The sequence below is a fragment of the Salvia hispanica genome, chromosome 3, assembly GCF_029641045.1.
Source record: "Salvia hispanica isolate PSC_SH4W2 chromosome 3, Shi_PSC_v1, whole genome shotgun sequence".
Lineage (NCBI taxonomy): Eukaryota > Viridiplantae > Streptophyta > Magnoliopsida > Lamiales > Lamiaceae > Salvia > Salvia hispanica.
The window spans coordinates 19729191-19754064 of record NC_142694.1 but is presented as its reverse complement, the minus strand read 5'-3'; the positions used below and the strand labels follow the sequence as shown (position 1 = coordinate 19754064).

At 37.6% G+C, this 24874-nt stretch overlaps 1 protein-coding gene, 1 long non-coding RNA gene and 2 pseudogenes across 5 annotated transcripts; all 4 read left to right on the top strand.

The window, feature by feature from the left end:
* The first annotated feature begins 1154 nt into the window (after positions 1–1154).
* LOC125200262 (uncharacterized) lies at positions 1155–5320 on the top strand. Of its 4 annotated transcripts, none has more exons than XR_016136841.1 (4): positions 1155–1715; positions 1954–2279; positions 2420–2568; positions 5046–5320. It is a non-coding gene; the product is annotated as an uncharacterized LOC125200262 (long non-coding RNA). The 4 variants fall into 4 exon arrangements; XR_016136842.1 differs by having other exon boundaries at positions 1954–2293; XR_016136840.1 differs by having other exon boundaries at positions 1155–1695; positions 1954–2568.
* Positions 5321–7236: 1916 nt separating this feature from the next.
* Positions 7237–8873, top strand: LOC125215038 (6,7,8-trihydroxycoumarin synthase pseudogene; annotated as a pseudogene).
* Positions 8874–16660: 7787 nt separating this feature from the next.
* Positions 16661–18297, top strand: LOC125215039 (6,7,8-trihydroxycoumarin synthase pseudogene; annotated as a pseudogene).
* A 1083-nt stretch (positions 18298–19380) lies between these two features.
* HSP89.1 (HEAT SHOCK PROTEIN 89.1) lies at positions 19381–24613 on the top strand. The gene is made up of 20 exons (XM_048115700.2): positions 19381–19565; positions 19768–19950; positions 20038–20111; positions 20418–20543; positions 20620–20713; positions 20798–20881; positions 21021–21164; positions 21252–21365; positions 21448–21507; positions 21612–21686; positions 21768–21872; positions 22071–22211; positions 22297–22389; positions 22491–22568; positions 22733–22987; positions 23065–23167; positions 23512–23686; positions 23790–23895; positions 23981–24070; positions 24153–24613. The coding sequence occupies exons 1-20, from the start codon at positions 19476–19478 to the stop codon at positions 24330–24332; spliced, it is 2370 nt and encodes a 789-aa protein (XP_047971657.2). The 5' UTR covers positions 19381–19475; the 3' UTR covers positions 24333–24613.
* Positions 24614–24874: the final 261 nt, after the last annotated feature.

Here is a 24874-nt window from a genome sequence, read left to right as displayed (position 1 = left end):
TCCCCCATTATCTGACCTAAGGATTTGGATTTTGTGGTTATACTGGGTTTGGATGAGAGAGTAGAAAGTAGTGAATTTTTCAAACACATCAGATTTATTTTTTAAGAAATATACCCAAGTCATACGAGAATAATCATCCACAAATAACAGAAAATAACGAAATCCTTGTCCCCCAGTAATTGGTGCCGGGCCCCAAACATCAGAGTGAATCAAAGAAAAAGGAGTTTTCATTCTAGAATTGTTCAACTTAAATGAATGTCTGTGGCTTTTGGCCAATAAACAAGTTTCACAATGAAAGAAATGCATAGAAGCAACTAAATTAGGATAAAGTAGACGAAGATATCCTATAGATGGGTGTCCTAACCGACGATGCCAAAGCCAAGCCTGTCTTTCAGTTGGTCCGTGAGTCAGCATTGCAGTACTCTGTTGAGCTATCTCGTCCACATAGTACAACCCGTTTCGCTCAGTGCCACGCCCAACTATCGTCCCCGTCTTGATATCCTGTAACATACAAAATCGCGGTTGCATTAGTAACTTGCAGTTCAATTCCTTAGTCACATGACTAACGGATAGCAACTTATGTGACAATGATGGAACATAAAGGCAGTTAGATAGGCATAAAGTGGGGGAAACATTAATGGTTCCCGCCCCTTGGACTGGCGCTAGGTCCCCACTGGCTGTTTGCACATAGGTTTTGCTAGATTTCGAGATGGTTAAGAAGTCTGATGCATCAAATGATATTGTGTCGGTAGCCCCACAATCGAATATCCATTGGGTGTCTTTAGCGTCTGATTGTGAGGTAGAGGAACAGGCCAGTGCTTCGAAGGAATTTTTGCACGGAATTGAGGGCTTAAATTTTTGGGACTGTGGTGCAATTTGTAGAGTTTTGGCAGTTTGGGGGTAATTTTGTGACTGGGCATTTTTCTGGGGGTCAATGTGAAATTTTTGGAAGTTCTGGGGCTGATTTCGAGGTAATTTGGGATGAGGGGGTTGGTTTTGGAATTTCTGAAATGTCTGGGGTGGTTTTGAGAGTAAGTGGGGTATAATGTTTAAATTTTGGAATGTAGAGGGGTCAGATTGAGATTCTGAGAAATTTGGGGTGTTTGAGGGAAATAATTCCCTTTTCTTTGTAACACTAGCCGTCGACCCCCAAATTTGAGGGAAAAACCTAGCGCCGCCCTGTTCATCGTCGAGACTCGCCGTCTCCTCACCGCCGGTGGCGAGAATCGCCGATGTATTACCTTCGGACCATGTCCTTGCCACAGAGACTGATGTGATTGCCGATTTCTCCTCGTTTTGGTTTTCGCCTCCACCTGCTCCCGATGGGCCGACGCCGCCCGCCGATTTCTCGACGTAGGTGGCTCGGTCCACGGCGACTGCTGCTGATGCCCTGCTTCCTCCATTGTTCCGATTTGGATTTCGAGCTTGCCGGGCCTTCTTCATTTCTTCCCACCACTCCGGGAACCCATGGATGTGGAAGCATGATTCTTTGGTATGTTTCTTGCCTCCACAATGACTACACACTAATTTGTACTTGTCCTCTTCTTTCCGGTAGCCATGGTTGCGCGGTGGTGGTTGGTGATTCTGGGTGGTTCGGCTCCTGTCGAAAACGGCGAGGCCGACTCCTATTCCGGATTCTTTGGGTGGTTCCGGGTTCATCAGTTTGGCATTTACCACTTCTCGTCTGACCATTCCGTATGCCTTCCTTGCTGTTGGTATTGGATCCATGTTCAATATCTCCCTTTTAATCTTGTCGTACTGATCGTCTAACGCCCAGACGAATTGGTACAACCGATGCCTCTGAGTGTTCTGGTTGTATTTTTCAATGCTTGAAGGAGTATCCATCGGGTTTGGATCCCGGGTGTCGATTGAAATCCATAGATCCTGAAGCTTCTGCCATAAATTTTCTAATGACAGATTTCCTTGTTTCAAACTGTATGCTTGTCTGTGCAGGTCTTAAATTTGGAACTGATCGGCACCGCTTCCGTACGTAGTGGCCAGACTTTCCCATAAGTCCTGTGCCGTTGCGTATTGGGATACCTCGTTCACGAGGCTGGCGTCGATGTTGCTTATAATCCAGTTGAAGCAACAATCATCTCGTTGCTGCCATCGATCGAAGTGTGGGTCAGTCGGTGGAGGGGGGTCTGTAACTCCGGATATGTGAGACGCCAGACCTTTTCCACCGATGGCTCGTCTCATCAGTTTTACCCATAGGTGGTAATTATCCCCATTGAGTTTGTCCGTCAGGCGCACCTCGCCTAACGATTCCAGGGACGAAGGTTGATGGTTGGAGGTTTTCTGAGACACATTTAGTCTCATAAATTCAGCGAATTGCTTGGCTGAGAGAGTTATTGATTGGTTGTTGTGAGGGGTTTCAGATTCAGAATCTGACATCTTGTTGCTTGGTTTTTTTTTTCAGGTTTCAAAAGGTCGAGGAAGGTACTCGAGACTGTGATGATATTTTTCTGAGTCTCAAGCCCGAATAAACCTGCTCTGATACCATCTTAAAGATGGTAATCGAGAGAGGCGAGATGGCTATACATATTCAGAGAGATTTGGCTACAAAAGGTAAATTTTGAAAATCCCGAATTTATAACAAAACCTCTTCACTTCCAGAGTAGACTGCTCATGTTTCGTAAATGCAGTTTTAACTTTATCTATTGAATTCTGATTAAAACGTATGAATTACCCACTTGAAGCTCGTTCAAATATGAGACATTGGCATCATTTAGAAATATAGGAATTCATAAAGAGTTATAGTCATATTTCCATCAAAACTCATCAAATATATCAAAACACGAAATGTAGAAATATAGACTAAAAAGGCAAAATATATGCAATATTCATTAATTTTAAGCTATGTCTAACCCTAAAATAGTGTAAAATATGTTTTTATCGATTTGTTACAGACGTACTAGTTGAGAAGTTATAGATCATAATAAATCACCACTCTTCACAATACATGTTTTTCTTGCTGAATCACTATTTTCATATAACACATGCTCAATCAACTTATAAGTTTCAATTACACTACGTGTAACATTCTGAATTTCCGAACCCTAATTTTAGAGCCCTAAAATTTATTATTGATGACGTGGAAGATGTGAATTATTTGATAAGTGAATTTATTGCATGAGCTTCTTTGACCGAGAAGTTTGAAAAGTCAAATTTGTTGACTATGTGATGTGGCACGTGATTTATTAAATTATGAGGTGAATTAATTGTTTGAGGGTGAGTGAGAATATTAGAGAAAATTTCCATAAATACTAGCCATTTTCGACCCCCTTGATTTTTGAAGAAGAAATTCTATTTTTCCGGATTTAATTTAATTCTTGGGATATTTATCCAAATTAAATCCAAGACCCAATTATTCCTTATTCTAAAGAGGGAAAAATCGAAACCCCCTTGTTATTTGGTGATTTTCGAAAATCACTATGTTGGGAAGGAAGAAATTATTTTATTGTTTAATTGATCCCTTATTTGATCTCCTTCCATACCTAGAATTAAAATATTCTACCAAATCTTTCCATACCTCAAGAGACCTTGCCATATCTATTTTAGTTGATATTTAAAAATCCCTTCCTTATTTACAAGACTAAATACACGCATAATTCATTCTTCCAAGGAGAGATTTTTAATATTTTATTTTGCTCCGTGATATTTTATTCTACTCCGTAAAATATACCAAAAACAAAATCTTGGCTAATTGGGAGCCATATATTTCAAAAATTACATGCCTTGATACCCTAGTCTATTTTTGTTAATTCTTCTTTCCTACTTCACAATATTTATTTATTTAATTGTGGAGAATGAAATCTTATCAAATATTCTATTTTAGTTACCTAAAGATCTTGTTGAGCACTATAAATAAGAGAACCCCTAACCCTAGCCCCCATAAATTTCGCCCCTCTCCTCTCTCCCACTCTCTCTAATTTTTTCTTCCATTCTCCAATATTTTTGTCATCTTTTGAAGAAGAATTGAAGTTTGATCCAAGAATCTTGAAGAACCGAGTCTAATACTTTGTTTCTACCGTTCGTTTTTCTCAAAAAGGTATTCTTATATTAATCTTCTTCTTGCTACTCGATCCCTCTTCTTTCTAACCGATTAATCGGTCTTCTTGAGCCCTCATGCATCTTGGTTGAGTGAAAGTGGGATAAAGGGGATATGGGAATATGTTACATGTGTGTGGCGTGTGTGTGCGGCGTGTGTGTGTGTGTGTGCGTGTCGTGTGTGTGTGTTGTGTTGTGTTGGTGTAGTGTGTGTTTGATGGCTAAATATTCTTGTGTGACATATGTCGATGTTAGATCTAGATTGGAGATGCGAATGGAACTTGTGTGATAAACATGATCTTGATTGATTAGTAATGATAAGATAAATCGATGGGAAAAGGGAAAAGTATTGAGACATGCATGAGTAAGAGTAGTGTTGAACCTAATTTGTGATATGTGCCTATGTGATTAAAAGGTGAAACTTTGGTTGCGAAGCCGGATAACGGAAAAGCGAAACTACTTGAAATCTAAGCAGTCGAGGTGGGCTTTACTCTTAAAAATCTCTTTTATTTTGTCAAAAATATTGATTGGTGTTATAAGGGTGGTTTAACTGTTATGTCATACCCATGTTTGCATTATTGTGATATTGTGTGTCTGATGCCTAGTTTGTGAGTTCGCTCCATTGGGCTATAGGGCTATGAATGTGATTATACGAATTCGGGTCTGAGTATGGGCCGCAAACCCTACCAGGCTGTGTACACGAGGGGATCGGGAGCCATCCTTGCTAGTCGGCCGGTCTCGTGGGCGAAAAGTGTGTCCACACTTTCGTCGCACCATGGAAAGATTGTGATTGTGGAAATTGATGAGAAAATGGGGAGTTATTTTGACTGGCCAGTTTATGAAAATATATTTTTTGATACTCGTGATATTCTCTTATAACTGCTTAAAACTCGAGTTCACTTGGTAAGGGTGACATAACTTATAAAATGTTTTGGCAATGAGCTCACTGAGTATTTCAAAATACTCAGCCCTGCATGTGTTTTCCTTATGTGCAGGTTGAATGATGACGAGCGGTGGCGGGTGTTGAGCATGATAACTAATTAAGATGGATATTTTGAACTTCAAGCGTAGTTGTGTCCTCATACATAGCTACTCTTTCTCTTGGTCGTCTTCCGCTGAATTTTGATACACTTTAGGATTTGTTTTTGGGATATTTGCATCTTGCCTTCGATTTGAGGCCTTAGCCCTTTTCTTGTGATTTTTATCTTGGATATTATGTCGTACTCTTGAGATTTTGATCGTTATTTAAGATACTCTTTTCTCTTTCTTATTCAAGCTTCTAGGTTAAGTTGTTGCTTTACTGCTCTGATGTTTCCTTTAAATGCTATGGTCAACACTCTTTAAATAAAACCCCAGCCTGTGTTTACTTCTTTAGAGTCCGTTTGGTAGCAGCTGCCGCATTTATTGTACCCTAGAAGGGCGGGCTGTTACACTATGTTTTAACAAAATTCACTAAAACGATTTCATTTATATAGTATTTTTTATTTTTACAGATTTTGTTCTTTATGGTTGTAAAAATTGAGAGAATTTAATAATATTTAGCTGTAAAAATAAATTGTGAAAATTTATTCTGCTGTAAAAATAAATATTTTATTGATAATGAGACGTCGACATATTAAATCTGCATGAATCATATTAGAAACACGATACTGATTTACACATACTGATATATACACCAAATTCTTCTCATTGAACTCATGAACATATTCTCAGTCTCCAGACTTGGGTTGGGCCAATTAGAAACAAACCTCAGCCACCAATTTCTCTTTTGTTTATGCAACTGACACGACAAACGTTATAGTCGTCCTATGAATATTGAAAGCAACAACCTATTCAATTGATTTCATTAACTAATTCATTACATATATACGTTTTAAAAGCAACTAACTATTCAATTTCATTAATTAATTCATTACATATATAGGTTTTAAAAGCAACCAACTATGCAATTTCATTAATTCATTACATATTGATTGACAATATCCTCGTTAAATTATCGTTTTATTCTCGTAATTATTAACCAAGTGGGAGTAGTAGTATGTGATAATATCATGAATTTCGTTCTTGATATCTTTTTCATTTACACCAAACCAAATATAATTAATCAATTGATAGAGAAGATCATCACCTACTCTGAATATGTATTTCAACTCTGTTACTGTATATTCCATGTGATTGAATTAATTAATCCAATGTAATTATTATGATATATATAGTGCTCAACTCCACACAAATGAATCAAATAAATTCACTATCTTCCACATTAAATGCATTTTAACTGTCGAGATATTATGCATAGTACTCCATCAGTTTGATTTGTTTTAATTAGCACAAGATTTAAGAAAGATAATGTTGAATGAATTACATGAAAAAAGAACCTGGGAGTATATAAATAGAATGAAACTGATAAATGAAGTGAGAATAAAATACTCCGTGTAATATAAGAGAAATTAAATATTACTTTTTAAAAAAATGACTCGACAATTAGAGTTCAACAATGAAAAAGAAACACGCATCAACTAAACTATGATATGAAAGAAGTATTACATACTGAGTCACATGAATACTATGTGAACCTACTCCTATATATACAGTCATTCAAATAAAAACGTTTAATTAGTTGTAAATTAGCATATATAGTCAATATAAAAATGCACATTTATATTTATTTAGTTTTGTGGCTAGAAAAAACAATTTTGGAGTGTAGGAATACCGAATACCTGAGTCACACACTAATAATGTTAACTACTTCATCCGTCCCTCAAATATTGTCTCACTTTGATCCGTCACGAGTTTTTATGAAATGTAATGAAATGTGAATTGTAAAAGTTAGTGGAATATGAGTCCTACTTTTTATATACAAAGTACGTATTAGTTTTATAATAAAATGTGAATAGAAGTGAGTTAGTGGAATATGAAGTCCACTTCCAAAAATGATAAAAAGTAAAATGAGATAAATTTTATGGGACGGATAGAAATAGAAAAATGAGATAAACTTTTTGGGACGGAGGGAGTACATGATACACTCCACATAGTTAGTGCGTAGGTAGATATTTTAGACCTCGGAGTAGGACCCATATATATCACTGCACATCACACATGTTTATTTGCATATCCACATGGATTGGCCAATCTCATGGATACCATATTATAGTATAAATAAGGCCCTAGGGCAAATCAAATTCATCACTCAAATATCTAAAGATGAAGATAAGATGAAGATAGTTGTGTGCACAATCATAATCTTATTCGTAGTTATTCGGAAATTGATGAGGATGAAGAAGAGGAAGAAGAACGCTGTAGCAGCAGGACCTGCAGGGGTCCCGCTGCTAGGCAACTTGCTCCAATTCGACAACGCGAAACCCCTCGTCTACCTTCAAGACCTCTCCCACAAGTACGGCGGCGTAGCCTACTTGAGACACGGGTCGACCCCAATCCTCGTGGTCTCATCAGGAAAAGTTGCAAAACAGATCCTGAAGAGCCAGGACAGCCGGCCGCCTGTCCTGGCTCAGCAAAAGCTGTCTTACAACGGGGTGGACATGGCGTTCTCCCCGTACAACCCTCACTGGAGGGAGACGCGGAGAATGTGCACCCTCCATCGTTCTCCCCCAAACAGATCCTCAGCTTCCGCCCTGTCCGCGAGGCTCAGGTGTCTCGCGTCATCTCCAAACTGCACGCTCGACTCAATCATCCGGCCAATCTGAGCGACATGGCGATGTCCCTGGCCAGCAACACCATCTGCGGCGTTGCTTTTGGGAAAACCTACGACGATGACGAGTACGAGAAGAAGAAACTCGACAAGCTCGTGCTCGAGGCTCAGGCGTTGATGGTCTCGTTCTACGTCTCCGATCACTTCAAGGTGTTCGGCTTTCTCGACAAGCTCTCCGGCTTGTCGAGCCGGGTCGAAACCAATTTCCAGGAGCTGGATTCATTCTACCAGCAGCTCATCGATGATCATCTCAACCCCATTCCATCGTCTTCTTCTTCAGGTGATCCGGATATTATTGATCTCATGCTAAAATTAAAAGGAGAGAAGCCGGATTCGATCACGTGGGACCAGATCAAGGCGCTGCTGATGAACCTGTTTGTGGCTGGGACGGACACGGTGGCGGCCGCGATTGTGTGGACGATGACAGCTCTGATGCTGAGGCCCGACATCATGAGGAAGACGCAGGAGCATATAAGGGAGGCCGTGGGGAGAAAAGATGATGGAATAATGATTACAGAAGACGAGCTGATGAAGCTGCCGTATCTGAAGGCGGTGGTGATGGAGGGGCTGAGGCTGTACCCGCCGGCGCCGCTGCTGTACCGGACGGTGGAGGAGTCTCATCTTGTGGAAGGGTTGCAAGTTGAAGTTGGGACTAAATTCATTATTAATGGCTGGGCTATTGCTAGGGACCCCGCGATCTGGGAGGATCCCGAGGAGTTCGTGCCTGAGAGGTTCTTGAATGTGTCTGACTCCGACTGGGAGTTCAAGATGCTCCCGTTTGGAGGCGGGAAGAGGAGGTGCCCCGGGATGAATATGGGGATGATGTCAATACACCTCGCCCTGGCTAATCTTCTCTACTCGTTTGATTGGGCGAGGCCGCCCTCGGCCCCACCTATCGACACGGACGCCTTGCCGGAGCACACTATGCATAAGAAGAATCCGCTTATTTTGCTCCCTACACTACCATTATCCTAGTTAATTAGGTCTCTTTTATTTTATCCAAATTATTGAGTTTGCCATTCTGTGGCTAGAGTTTTGTTGTTGCTCCTAACGCAGTTTGAACGAACGAATGGGATGGATCCATGTTTAATTCAATGCTATTTTCTTAATTTGATATGGTCTTCGTTTAGGAAGGAATTACATCAATGTAATATTTTCTAATATACTACTACTCTTCCGTCCTCCAAATTTTGACACACTTTGATCCGACACGGATTTTAAAAAATGTAATGGAAAGTGAGTTAGAAAAAGTTGGGGGATGTGAGTCCTACTTTTAAAGTATTAGTTTTATAATAAAATGTGAATAGGAATGAGTTAGTGGAATATGAGGTTCACTACCAAAAATGGTAAAATGTGAAGTGTGTCAAATTTTCAGGGACGGACCGAAATAGTAAACTGTGTCAAAATTTGGGGGACGGAGGTAGTATTTTTTTCTTTCGATTCTATAGCATACCACTTGGTTAATCAATAATTTGTTAGATAATCAGACGTATTATCACATAACAATAGATAAAAATAAAAACGAACCTTAATATCATACTACCTCCGTCCACCAAAATTTGTCTCATTTTTCCATTTCCGTCCGTCCCCCAAAATTTGTCTCATTTCACTTTTACCATTTTTGGTAATGGATCTCATATTCCACTAACTCATTTCTATTCACATTTTATTATAAAACTAATATATAAAAATAGGACCCACAATCCACTAACTTTTTCAATTCACTTTCCATTACATTTTTTAAAAATCGTGTCGAGTCAAAGTGAGACAAATTTTGGTGTACCTCAATTAAGTAATCAAAAGGATATATGAGTACGATTACTATATATCAAATCCTAGAATTTTATGATTTAATTACACTGAACAAAAATCATAGTAATTAAAAACAATACTCCCTCCGTTCCTAATAAGTCACCGTTTGACCCGACGCGAGTTTTAGGAAATATAACATAAAAAGTTATTAGGGTTCTACTTTTATATACTCTCCCCCCCCCCCCCCCCCCTCCCATAGAAATAGACAATATTTCCTTTTCATCCGTCCATACAAATAGTCCATGTCAATTTATGGCAACATTTTTCTCATACTCTATTACTTTATTATTTATAGGTCTCATCATCCACTACACATTTTCAACTACTTCCTCCGTCCCACAAAAGATGTCACACTTTTCTTTTTAGTTTGTCCCACAAAAGATGTCACATTTTCATTTTTGGAAAAGGTTCTCTCTCACATGAATATAAAAATAATATTTTCTCTTTCCATTTAACACACAAAATAAAACTTCTTAAAATCTCGTACCGTCCCACAAGTGTGACATCTTTTGTGGGACGGATGGAGTATTTTTTATCATTCTCTCTTACTTTAAAACTCGTGCCAACCCTAAGTGGCTTATTTCTATGGGACGGAGGGAGTATTAATTTTATGATAAAATGTAAGTGAAAATGAGTTAGTTAATGTGGGGTCCACTACTAATTAAAAATGATAAAAGTGAAAGATGATAAATTTTTGAAACGGACGAAAATGGAAATAAGTCTCATATTCTCATGGACGGAGGGAGTAACGTAAAGAAAAACTAGATAAAAATCTGTCAGTATAATCTTGTATTCTTCTATCCTTTTTTATTGCCTTAGAAATTCTTTGATCTTTTGAGTCTTCTATCAATTTATTATAAATCATTGATTAGAGATGATTAATTATGGATTGGAATATGGTATTTATAGGGAGGGCTCTAAATTTCCATCTTAGAGTAGCATCATTGCTGGAGCTTCAACTAATAAGTTTTCGAGTCTCTGATAAGGTATAACTCTAGTATGAAAGTCCTTTTGTAGCCAAATGACAAGCGTATATCTTAAAAATCCTGAATTTATGACAAAACCTCGTCACTTCTGGACTAGACTACTCAACGCTCACATTTCGTAAATGCAGAATTAACTTTATCTATTGAATTTTGATTAAAGCGTGTGAAATACCTCCGTGAAGCTCGTTCAAAACAGGAGACATTGGCATCATTTAGAAAATGATAGGATTCATAAGTTATAGTCATATTTCCATCAAAACTCATCAAATATATCAAAACACGAAAATGTAAATATAACCTAAAAAGGCTAAATTTATACTATATTCATTTAATTTATGCTAAGTCTAACCCTAATATAGGGTAAAATGTGTTCTTATCAATTAGTTACAAATGTACTCCATTTGAGAAGTTAGTTAACTATCGTGTTAACAGATGATGCACTATTTATTAACATTAAAAATACATATAAGTATATAAGGTAGATCTAGTATAGTAAAAGATCAGTACTGGGATATCGAACACAAGGAATAAGATTGCAACTCGCTATTATATACTCCCTCCGTCCCACAAAAGATGTCACACTTTCCTTTTTAGTTTGTCCCACAAAAAATGTCACATTTCCCTTTTTGGAAAAAGTTATCTCTCACATGAATATAAAAATTATATTTTCTCTCTCCATTTAACACACAAAACAAAACCTCCTAAAATCTTGTGCCGTCCCACAAGTGTGACATCTTTTGTGGGACGGAGGGAGTACTAAACGTCAAATATTATCTGGAGACACGGAGTTTTTGGTTTTAGATTTATAAACTAGACATAAATATATAAACAAATACTCCCTCCGTCTAGGGATGTCAATCGGGTCGGCCCACCGGGTTTTGGGTCAACCCTATTTGGGTTGTCGTCAACACAAAAGATATCGAACACAAGGAATAAGATTGCAACTCGCTATTATATACTCCCTCCGTCCCACAAAAGATGTCACACTTTCCTTTTTAGTTTGTCCCACAAAAAATGTCACATTTCCCTTTTTGGAAAAAGTTATCTCTCACATGAATATAAAAATTATATTTTCTCTCCCATTTAACACACAAAACAAAACCTCCTAAAATCTCGTGCCGTCCCACAAGTGTGACATCTTTTGTGGGACGGAGGGAGTACTAAACGTCAAATATTATCTGGAGACACGGAGTTTTTGGTTTTAGATTTATAAACTAGACATAAATATATAAACAAATACTCCCTCCGTCTAGGGATGTCAATCGGGTCGGCCCACCGGGTTTTGGGCCAACCCTATTTGGGTTGTCGTCAACTGGGTGCGGGCTAGTCGAGTTGTGATTTCTTTCGGGTTATTAAAGTTCAACCCTAACCCTAAAAGCTACGGTTTCGGGCTAGCCCAACGGGTTTATCGGGTTACTACCGATAATATTAACATGCGATCAATCTAATAAGTAAGGATGAAAATTAGTTATAGTCATAAAATGTAAAACCAGCCAACGACCGCTGAGCCAGGAGCGATCCGCTTGGGGAAAGTTGTAATGAAAAGCGGTACACGCCCAGCGACCGTTGGGGTGTGTGCAACCTTTTTCCTTAATTAAGGAGGACGATTGCCAGCGATCGCTGAAACAAGTGCAACGATCGTTGTTCAAGAGGCAGAGGCTACAAATCAACTCACAGTGACCGCTGACCAAGGTGCAGCGGCGCGCTGGCAAAACGCGATGCACAGATTTGAGCTACTTTCCTCCCAAGTAAAATACTTTGCTACCTTTTTTCCTTAATTAAGGAGGACGATTTTTGCAGCTATATATACCCCCTCAAACCTGTTCAACAAAGATCTTTTTGCTGCATAATTCTAGAGCATAATATTTGAGAGTTCATCTTTGTTCATTAAAGTGCAAGGGTTTTGAAGAAGGATTTAAGAGAAGATCAAGGCTACAAGGATTCAGCCTTTGGGTTTTCTTTGTTTTAGTTCTTTTTTTTTTCGCTACAAACTATGTTTTTAGATTATTCTACCATGTGTAACTAAATTCATAGAATTCTAGAGATATGTTAGTAACAACTTTGGTTATACAATTCCTTTTTATTTAATATCCGTTTTGTTCTCACTTCGTTTCTATTCTAAGTTCTGGATAATAGCTTCACGTTTGAGTGACACATTCTGTGATGATCTAATTGACTTGCTACATAATCGTGAGAGGAGGTTGGCGAGTTAGATCGACTTAGTTGACACTACAATTAGCTTTCCTTAAAACGACACTGTTAATTGAGAGTGATGACTTTTCAAGGGTCCATAGTTAGGGAGTTACAAATCTAGGATTGACGCCCCTAGTGAAGTAATATACGTTTGTATCGCATGAGCAAAACTTAGGCGACTCGTCCTACTGAAGTAAGAACTGTGCTAGGGTGTTGTAGTTGGAATTTGTATAACAATAACTGTAAAACCACATCCCTGGAATTCTCTTATCTCATCTGGTTTATCAGTGTGTTTTACTCTATCTACTTAAGTTGTTTAATTCTGTTTTTAAAAGTTTTTTATTTTCAAAATCCAAAAATCTTTCGGTTTTCCAAAATAGTAGAAGAAGTTTAGTAGAAGGTAGAGAGTCTGTGATTGTTTTCCTGTGTTCGATATCCGGTACTGACCATTAGCTATATTATTTATACTCTGTATATTTGCAGGTATTTTTAGTGCTAATAAAAAGTGCATCAATTATATAGGTTGTACTGATATTACATGCTTCTTGAAAGCAAAAATTCATAAATTTTTTAAAATTTTGACATCGAAACATATGAATGTAGGATCTCGTTGGAATCCTTATAAAATTATCTTTTATTTTTTATATATATTTTGCAAAAAAATAATTTAAATTGAGATAGTTATATGCATTTAAAGTTTTGAGATATTTTTCAAAATTTAGTTGTAACTAATTTGTTGTTAATTGACATCAATACCCTTATTGACATTCTTTGTATCTTGTATTAATACTCGGGGTTGAATGATCTTGGCCCTTGATTTGAAGATCTAACGTCTATCATTGAATTGTAGTTAATAACTTAAAGGTGAGTTAGCAATATAACACGCCCTTAGACTCATACTATCAAAGTCTTCTTCCAATATATTAGATTCTAACTTCTTAAGTTCCTAAACTCAAGCCCCTCACAAAAGGTCTCGAATGGGAATAAACCTATGTGTTGTAACTAGGAAAAGGTTCAATTTAATAAATCAAAACATATTCATAATAGTCTTCACAAAAAAACTACAAGGATGTTTAACTACCCATTGACAAGTAGAAAAAACAATAATAAAAGTACTAGACATGAAAGAAATTGATAAAACCCAAGGTTGAATCTTCAAATTTCTCTTGCCTAGATCCACAGAGTTTTGCTCTAATGGAAGATGGATGAATTAAGTGTGAAATATGGATTGAAGAATGTGTAGAGAAGAAGAACGATTGGAAGCTCTGAGATAAAGATTATGAATTAGGTTAAGAGGTATTTATAGTGCTGGAAAAAGGTGTAGTTTTAATAATTTCGGGTCCTACAAGAAATGTGAGATATGGGCAACAATTTATTTTCTTCCTTAAATTTCTGTCAGCTTTGATTGCACTAAGCAATGTTCGTAGAATGATCATAACTTTCTCCACATAACCCCAATTGAAACGTTCAAGGTATTTACTCAAAGCTCATTCAAAGAGGAAGAAAATGATATGCATTAATCAGTGATTGGAATCCAAAACTGTCGGGAAACTCGGCTTGAACTGAGGATGCTGCACCTTAGCCTTTTTGCTTCTTTTTTTATTCTTTTTTTTCTATCATTTCTCAACAAACAAGTCAAAATATCAAAATGAATAACATATACAATTTAAGAACATAATTTGCATGATTCACAATTAAAACAAACCAACTTTAGGTCTTAAAAACATGCAAAATCCATGTTTGTTAATAGATAATAATAAATCATGCACTATTTCACAATAAATTTTTTCTTGCTGAATCACTATATATATTCATATACGTTCTATGTTAACACATGCATAACTCAATCAAGTTATAAGTTTCAACAACACTTTTTTTTTACAAAATTCACTCAAACAATTTCATTTATATAGTACTATACGCTTTTTATTTTTACAGAATTTGTTCATTTGTGGTTGTGGATATTGGGAGAATATATATAGCTGTTAAAATAAATTGGGAAAATTTATTCTGCTGTAAAAATTAAATACTACTCCAGTTTATTGATAATGAGAAGTCGACATATTAAATCTGCATGAATCATATTAGAAACACCATACACATATTGATATATACACCAAATTCTCCTCATTGAACTCATGCATAAAAGTCACTTAAGATGTGAGTGTGGTTTGCATTCTTAAACAAACCTCAGCCACCAATTTCTCTTTTGTTTATACCACTGACACGACAAACGATATAGTCGTCCTATGAATATTGAAAGCAACCAACTATTCAATTTCATTAATTCATTACATATTGATTGACAATATCCTGGTTAAATTATTATTTTATTCTCGTAATTAGTAACCAAGTGGGAGTAGTAGTATATATAACTACGTACAATTCACGTTGCAGTGATAATATCATGAATTTCGTTCTTGATATCTTTTTCATTTACACCAAACCAAACATAATTAATCAAATTGATAGAGAAGATCATCACCTACTCTGAATATGTATTTCAACTCTGTTACTGTATATTCCATGTGATGAATTAATTAACCAAGTACACCATGCACAAAATTAACAGACCAACATACTAAAATTGCAGGAAATTATTCTGATAACAATCAGTAGATAAGAAAACAAATCCACTTAATTAATTAATCACATGCATGTATTTATTATAATTATATATATAGTGCTCAACTCCACAAAAATGAATCAAATAATTCACATCTTCCACATGAATTGCATTTTAACTGTCGAGATATTATGCATAATACTCCATCAGTTTGATGTATTTTTTTTAGCACAAGATTTAGAAATATAATGTTGAATGAATTACATGAAAAAAGAACCTGGGAGTATATAAATAGAATAAAACGGATAAATGAAGTGAGAATAAAATACTCCATATGAAATAAGAGAAATTAAATATTATGTTATTTTAAAAAGAAATGACTTGACAATTATACTCCCTCCGTCCGCCATTAGGAGTCTCATTTCTTAGCGGCACGGGTTTTAAGAAATGTTAAGAAAAGTGGATGTAAAAAAGTTTGTGGAATAAGAGTCTCACTTGTATATATTAGTTTTAAATGAAATGTGAGTGGAATGAGTTAGGTGAAGGTGGGACTCTATTATCATTTATGGTAAAAGTTAACCGGGACTCTTATTCACGGATGGACTAAAATGGAAAAACAGGACTCCTATTCGCGGACGGAGGGAGTAGTTCAACAAAGAAAAAGAAACACGCATCAACTAAACTATGATATGAAAGAGGTATTACACACTATGAGTCACATGAGTACTATGTGAACCTACTCCTATATATACAGCCATTCAAATAAAAACGTTAATTTAGTTGTAAATTAACATATATAGTCAATATAAACATGCACATTTATATTTATTTGGTTTTGGGACTAGAAAAAACAATTTTGGAGTGCAGGAATACATGAGTAGCACACACTAATAATGTAAACTACTTCCTCCTCCGTCTCCCAAATAATGTCTCACTTTAATCTTACACGAGTTTTAAGAAATATAATAAAATGTGAGTTGAAAAAGTTGTGGAATATGAGTCCTACTTTTTATATACAAAGTACGTATTAGTTTTATAATAAAATGTGAATAGAAGTGAGTTAGTGGAATATGAAGTCCACTTCCAAAAATGATAAAAAGTAAAATGAGATAAATTTTATGGGACGGATGGAAATAGAAAAATGAGATAAACTTTTTGGGACGGAGGGAGTACATGATACACTCCACATAGTTAGTGCGTAGGTAGATATTTTAGACCTCGGAGTAGGACCCATATATATCACTGCACATCACACATGTTTATTTGCATATCCACATGGATTGGCCAATCTCATGGATACCATATTATAGTATAAATAAGGCCCTAGGGCAAATCAAATTCATCACTCAAATATCTAAAGATGAAGATAAGATGAAGATAGTTGTGTGCACAATCATAATCTTATTCGTAGTTATTCGGAAATTGATGAGGATGAAGAAGAGGAAGAAGAACGCTGTAGCAGCAGGACCTGCAGGGGTCCCGCTGCTAGGCAACTTGCTCCAATTCGACAACGCGAAACCCCTCGTCTACCTTCAAGACCTCTCCCACAAGTACGGCGGCGTAGCCTACTTGAGACACGGGTCGACCCCAATCCTCGTGGTCTCATCAGGAAAAGTTGCAAAACAGATCCTGAAGAGCCAGGACAGCCGGCCGCCTGTCCTGGCTCAGCAAAAGCTGTCTTACAACGGGGTGGACATGGCGTTCTCCCCGTACAACCCTCACTGGAGGGAGACGCGGAGAATGTGCACCCTCCATCGTTCTCCCCCAAACAGATCCTCAGCTTCCGCCCTGTCCGCGAGGCTCAGGTGTCTCGCGTCATCTCCAAACTGCACGCTCGACTCAATCATCCGGCCAATCTGAGCGACATGGCGATGTCCCTGGCCAGCAACACCATCTGCGGCGTTGCTTTTGGGAAAACCTACGACGATGACGAGTACGAGAAGAAGAAACTCGACAAGCTCGTGCTCGAGGCTCAGGCGTTGATGGTCTCGTTCTACGTCTCCGATCACTTCAAGGTGTTCGGCTTTCTCGACAAGCTCTCCGGCTTGTCGAGCCGGGTCGAAACCAATTTCCAGGAGCTGGATTCATTCTACCAGCAGCTCATCGATGATCATCTCAACCCCATTCCATCGTCTTCTTCTTCAGGTGATCCGGATATTATTGATCTCATGCTAAAATTAAAAGGAGAGAAGCCGGATTCGATCACGTGGGACCAGATCAAGGCGCTGCTGATGAACCTGTTTGTGGCTGGGACGGACACGGTGGCGGCCGCGATTGTGTGGACGATGACAGCTCTGATGCTGAGGCCCGACATCATGAGGAAGACGCAGGAGCATATAAGGGAGGCCGTGGGGAGAAAAGATGATGGAATAATGATTACAGAAGACGAGCTGATGAAGCTGCCGTATCTGAAGGCGGTGGTGATGGAGGGGCTGAGGCTGTACCCGCCGGCGCCGCTGCTGTACCGGACGGTGGAGGAGTCTCATCTTGTGGAAGGGTTGCAAGTTGAAGTTGGGACTAAATTCATTATTAATGGCTGGGCTATTGCTAGGGACCCCGCGATCTGGGAGGATCCCGAGGAGTTCGTGCCTGAGAGGTTCTTGAATGTGTCTGACTCCGACTGGGAGTTCAAGATGCTCCCGTTTGGAGGCGGGAAGAGGAGGTGCCCCGGGATGAATATGGGGATGATGTCGATACACCTCGCCTTGGCCAATCTTCTCTACTCGTTTGATTGGGCGGGGCCGCCCTTGGCCCCGCCTATCGACACTGATGCCTTGCCCGGGCTCACTATGCATAAGAAGAATCCGCTTATTTTGGTCCCAACACTACCATTATCCTAGCTTGGCCTCTTTTATTTTATCCAAATTATTGATTTTGTATTGTATTTTGTACATTTTGTATCTTGTATCAACAATAAGGTTTTCTGTAACGTTACATTCTATTATCTGTAATCTGTATTATGTTGCCTTGAGTTTTGTTTATTTAACTAAGTTACTTAGTTTATATGAAATATTTCATGTTTGGTGTTGCCTAGGGTTTTCAATGGGAAGATTATCAGGAGTACTATTAAATTGGGCATTTGGCTATGATTTTACATAGTTTTGAATGGAAAGCTAAGATGTATTAGGTCGGGGAATGTTATATTGTTAACTCAATACTTAATTGGTAACTACAACTAAATAATAGCCATTAGATATTCAAATTAAGGGCCTAGATCATCAACTCTTAAATGTCAATACGATAAAAAAACATTAATAAGGGTATTAAAGCCAATTTACAACAAATTGTTGTAACTAACTTTTGAAAAATATCCCATAACTTTAAAACACATATAACTTTCTCGATTTAAATTGTTTTTTCGCACAACATATATCAAATTAAAGATAATTTCATAAGGATTCTAACACGATCTCACTTGCATATGTTCCGACGTCAAAATTTGAAAAAAAAATCATAATTTTTAAATTTTTTTCGTACAGCACAAATGTTCCTATAGAATATGTCAAAATAATACATGTAGAATGTCAATATAAGCAATGTGTTAACATTCTCAAAGCATTGTGTTGACATTCTCAAAGCATTGTGATGACATTCTCAAAGTATAGTGTTGATATTTTCAAAACACTATATTGATATTTTCATCCAAAACCTAAATTTGGTAGTTTTTTTATCCTTTTTGATTTAATTAATAAAAATAAAAATTATACGTGACAAATTATAGACCATAAATTTTCTAAAATTCTATAATCTTAAATTAGTTATAAATAGTAATTAAATGGTGAATTAACAATTAATAACTCCCCGTATAGACTATATGTACACTTGAACAATTAATATTGAAGAAAGTGTTGGATCTTGAAATTGTATGAAGCTAGGAATAACAAAGTATCCAGGCTATGGGTATTCAATGCTCCCAAATAAGTTTACTTTTTCTCAATCTCCCCCTATATGGGTCAAAAGCCCATATATTGTAAGTTGTAACCCAGCCCAATAGCCCATTCCAAGTATTCACGAGGCCCAAGGAATAAAACTCCTCTCTTTCTCTCTGTATCTCTGCTCCAGAACCTTCCATTTCCACACTCCTAAAACCCCTCCTCTGCTTCTTAAACCCTACAACCACCTCTCCAAATCTGCTGCAATCCTCTCTCAATCTCCCAGAATGCACAGCTTATCCAGGCGTTCCGTCACCGCCGTCCTCCGCAGCGGCGCTGCCCGCCATCGCCCCATTTATTCGCTCCAACATCATCTCGTATACTCTCCTCTTTCTCCTTTTATATGTCTGCATTTACTTATTTCACATTTTTTATTGCGCCTCAATACTACTGTGTTGTATGTATCTAATTCGGAACATATTCCATAAATTGCATCCCTTTTTCTTAAAAATTGAGTGTACGCCCTATACCGGCGTTGTTTGTTGTTCATAATAACTCATAATCTTCCATGTTGATTAGTCCGGAGAGAGTGATCCAACAAAGAGATGGTGCTCTGTGCTGACAACTGGTGGAAACATTGCTATTGGTGCCACCACATCATTTAATCTGAGAAAAGGTCCTCTTATGGGGTGTCGGTATGAGACAACTGCTGCTGCCTCAAGTCCACCTCCACCAGCTGAGAAATATGAGTACCAAGCAGAGGTGAATTTATGTCAAAAGTTATACCTTTCTAATTGTAGTATTTGAGTGCAGTTCATCATGTTCTCTTTTGTATGCTATCTGTGGCAGGTTAGCCGCCTCATGGACCTTATTGTGAATAGCTTATATAGCAACAAGGATGTATTTCTTCGCGAGCTTATCAGGCACGTCTTTCAGTCTATCTACCCATCATTATTTTTCATATTGAAGTGGATTCTATTGGCTAGTTGGAAATTGTATTGTTGATGTTCTCTGTCACATTAATTCGGTGATACTGCATTAGATTTAGGTTTGAGTGCTGTTTTAAGTAGATTATAGTCTCTCACATGCTTGTGGCTTGAGAATTCCTGATATCTAGACAAGTTGGATCAGGATTGCATGTCCTCGAACAGTACCTGTGTTTTATATTCGTGCCTGAGGTTTTCTGATTTTCTTCATCCTCTGAAATCCTTGGTTTTCTGCTCCTGCAGCAATGCAAGTGATGCATTGGACAAGCTGCGTTTCCTTGCTGTCACTCAGCCTGATCTTTTGAAGGATTCTGTTGATCTTGACATACGTATCCAGACGGACAAAGATAATGGAATAATTACACTTACGTAAGTTTTATTAATTAGAAGCATCTTGATTTGATCCATACTGTCTTTCTTCCAAATTAACCGATTTTTCGTACAGAGATTCTGGGATTGGCATGACTAGGCAGGAACTTGTTGATTGTCTTGGTACTATTGCACAAAGTGGAACTGCTAAGTTTTTGAAGGCTTTGAAGGTGCAACCATCTGCTGATAGTAACATTTTATTATCCGTATCTCTTGATTCAGAAAAACTCACTGCTTACATTATTTTTTTATAGGATAGCAAGGATTCTGGTGCTGATAGCAATTTAATTGGTCAGTTTGGGGTGGGATTCTATTCAGCATTCCTTGTTGCTGAGAGGGTATGCACCATCACTCTGAAGCTAATTCTTACTCTTGAACACTATTCTTAACTATAGCCTTTCTTTTTCCCTTTTCCCATCCCCTTACCCTTTCCCTTATATGCTGGTCCTAACTCCTATTGTACTTTCTTGGTAAAAGGTTGAGGTCTCAACGAAGAGCCCTAAGTCCGATAAGCAGTATGTATGGGAAAGTGAAGCAAACTCTAGTTCCTATACCATCCGAGAAGAGACTGATCCCGCTAAGCTTATTCCAAGGGGGACCCGTCTCACTCTATATCTTAAGGTGCTTAAGTCATGAGGTGCTTCTTTTTTGCATTTCATTTATGGGCTCAAGAACCGTGTATTCATTTCTTTTTTTTAAATGTTTCAGCATGATGATAAAGGCTTTGCACATCCAGAAAGAATCGAGAAGCTTGTTAAGAATTACTCACAATTTGTTTCCTTCCCAATTTACACATGGCAAGAAAAGGGATACACGAAAGAGGTAGGTTTACAAAATATAGAGGTCCTTTTTGTTTTGATTTGGTCCCTCTATTTTGCGCTTCACAGTACAACACACTTTTCAGGTTGAGGTTGATGAGGAGCCTACCGATGCTAACAAGGATGAGCAAAATGAGACAACCGAGGCACTCTCCACACACTTGATTATTTTATAACAGTTATTTGTCATTAATAATGATGCTATTTAATTTCAGAGGGTGAAAATTTTGTTATGCTTGTGATGTAACAGAAAAAGAAGAAGACCAAGACTGTAGTTGAACGATATTGGGATTGGGAGCTTACAAATGAGACACAGCCAATATGGGTTAGCCCTTTTATCAGTTTATGTTGTGTTTCATTACTAGAGCTGCTATCTTTCAGAATTTAATAGTTCATTTTGATGCAGCTGCGTAACCCTAAAGAAGTTACAAAGGAGGACTACAATGAGTTCTACAAGAAAACGTTTAACGATTATTTAGAACCCCTTGCCTCTTCACACTTTACGACTGAGGTTACACAATTTCCTTCTGACATCAGTCTTTGTTGTTTGTAACACTATCATCTGATGTCTGTTTTCCACCACTTTTGTTCAGATGATACTTCTGTTATTTCTCTGTAGTAAACATTATTTTGCGTGCGGATATAATAGAATATGTTATAAAATCACAAATACAAGATGGTGATATTTATTCGATTTAATTGTTTTCAGGGTGAGGTGGAGTTTAGGTCTATCCTGTATGTGCCATCCATGACAGCCTCAGGAAATGATGACATGATCAACCCCAAGACGAAGAATATAAGGCTGTTTGTAAAAAGAGTATTCATTTCTGATGATTTTGATGGTGAATTGGTGAGAGAAAAATAATTGGTCTTTATATCCAGATTATTTACTTAATGTATTCGTAACCCATATTTATTCCTCTCCTATGCAATAGTTCCCACGGTATTTGAGCTTCATCAAGGGTGTTGTTGATTCAAATGATCTTCCTCTAAACGTCTCACGCGAAATCCTTCAAGAAAGTCGTATTGTAAGTGTATAGGATAAAGTCGTATGGTCGCATATATAATATTATACTCTGCGTGTGAGGTATGAGTATGAATTACCTAACTCTAGTTCTTGTTGTTTTAGGTTCGCATTATGAAGAAACGTCTGGTGCGCAAGGCCTTTGACATGATCCTCGGCATATCTTTGAGTGATGATAGAGAGGTATATCTGTACCATTTTAATATCTCTTTTGGTTTGATTGTGTTTCCTTTCCATTTTATATCTGTTAAATTTAGATAAACATTGACTGTCACTTGGACTTGCTGCCGAGTAAAGAATAGACTTTTTATGATGTATCCTTTAAACATTTAACTTCTTATATACAGGATTATATGAATTTCTGGAGGAATTATGGCAAACACATGAAATTAGGTTGCATCGAGGATCGTGAGAACCACAAACGCATCGCTCCGTTGCTTCGATTTTTTTCATCTCAAAGCGAGGAGGATGTTATCAGCTTGGATGAGTATGTTGACAACATGAAAGCTGATCAGAAAGATATTTATTTCATTGCGGCGGACAGTGTAACTAGTGCAAGGAATACACCCTTCTTGGAGAAACTTGTCGAAAAGGATATTGAGGTGTTCTAAATCTTCTACACTATCTATCTTGTATTTGCATACATTCTTGATGACCACAATTTTCTTTTCTGCTGCAGGTTCTGTTCTTAGTGGACCCTATAGACGAGGTTGCTATCCAGAATCTGAAATCTTACAAGGACAAGAACTTTGTTGACATCAGCAAAGAAGATTTAGATCTGGGTTAGTATAACTGATTACCTCTGTGGGATTGATTGTCTCCATTATTCCTGCTTAAGTCTCTATAGCTCTACTGGTTATCTGTTCCTTTGTTTCTTAGGAGTTAGATGTTACCCATAGTATGTTGACATTTCATTTTGCTGTACATGTCTTGTGCTAGTATTTCCATTTTTGTATGTGAACCTGTCTATTATGAACCATGCTCTGTGGCTTGTTGGATATGTGTATAATTCTTTCACTTGGTGCACTCTCTTGATGTGCAGTTGCTAATGTGTTCTCAAAGATTGTTGATCGTATGCTTAGTTTGTTTTGGGATTCCTTACGTACTAAGACTGATATTATTGCAGGCGACAAGGATGAAGACAGAGATAAAGTGATGAAGCAAGAGTTTGGCGGCACTTGTGACTGGATTAAGAAACAATTGGGTGAGAGAGTTGCTAGTGTTCAAGTCTCAAACCGTCTCAGAACATCACCTTGTGTCCTTGCAGCTGGCAAGTTTGGCTGGTCTGCAAATATGGAAAGGTGAATTGAGCTATGCCACACAAGCATGCATGTTTATACTAATATGCATATGTAGATCTCTACTTGATTTTTCTGGTTATGTTTGTCATCGAACTCATTGCAGGCTTATGAAGGCACAAAATGTTGGTGACACATCCTCCTTCGATTTTATGAAAGGCAGGAGAGTTCTTGAAATCAATCCAGAACATCCTATCATCAAAAGTTTAAATGTATGATTCATAGCTGAGTAACAACATTTCAATACCAGAGACGTACTGTTTCCACATCTCAACTCTATGTTTGAAAATGTTGCAGGAGGCTTGCAAGAGTAGTCCAAATGATGCAGATGCCTTGAAGGCCATTGATCTGCTGTACGAGACAGCTCTATTTTCCAGTGGTTTCACTGTGAGTACTTGTTCTTCTCTCCCCAATTGGATAGAGAAGTTTGATGGGTTATCTGAAATAATGTAAAATTGAATAATTGCAGCCTGAGAGTCCTGCTGAGCTTGGAGGAAAGATTTATGAGATGATGAACATGGCACTTTTGGGAAAGTGGGGTTCATCTACTGCTGCTCACTCTCAGCAACAAGTTGACGCCACATCTGTACCTGAGACGGTCGAAGCTGAGGTTGTTGAGCCTGCAGAAGTCAATGCCGCCCAAAAATGATAATCATGCTCTAGTAGTGTGCAGATAAAAATTGAGACATTTTTTTGATGTTATGGTGGTGGTTATCGAGTTTTTTCAACTTGGCAAATCTCTCAGTCTAGTTTACTAAAATAAGAAGCAATTGTGGTTGATAATGTTATTCTGATTATGAGTTTGGTAGAAGAATGGTCTGGAGAGATATGTGGAATAACAATAACATACTGCATTGCTCCTTGTTTTGCAGCTTTGTTCGTCGTTAGAATTATGTTATAGTAATAAAAACCTAATGCAATTGGGAACCATGGCAGTTGATTAGTTTTGTCTCAAATGCAATTCGAGAAGTGACCTTTTAGTTCTCTTCTCCTTTGATTCTTCACAAATTGAAATGTTTTACTCCCTCATCCTACAGTAAGAATATGTGATTTCACTTTTACCATAAGTAGGTTACACATTCTATTTACCTATTTCACTCACATTCTATTATAAAACTAATAGTAAAAAAATAGACCTTACATTCCACTAATTTTTATAACTCACTATTCATTTTTACATTTCTTAAAATT

Bases quoted from the DNA above. Each gene is read 5' to 3' on its own strand.
- HSP89.1 (XM_048115700.2), top strand. From the start codon at position 19,476: ATGCACAGCTTATCCAGGCGTTCCGTCACCGCCGTCCTCCGCAGCGGC. The intron at 20,714-20,797 runs GTGCAACCATCT...ATTTTTTTATAG, and splicing joins AGTTTTTGAAGGCTTTGAAG to GATAGCAAGGATTCTGGTGC. The intron at 20,882-21,020 runs GTATGCACCATC...TCTTGGTAAAAG, and splicing joins CATTCCTTGTTGCTGAGAGG to GTTGAGGTCTCAACGAAGAG.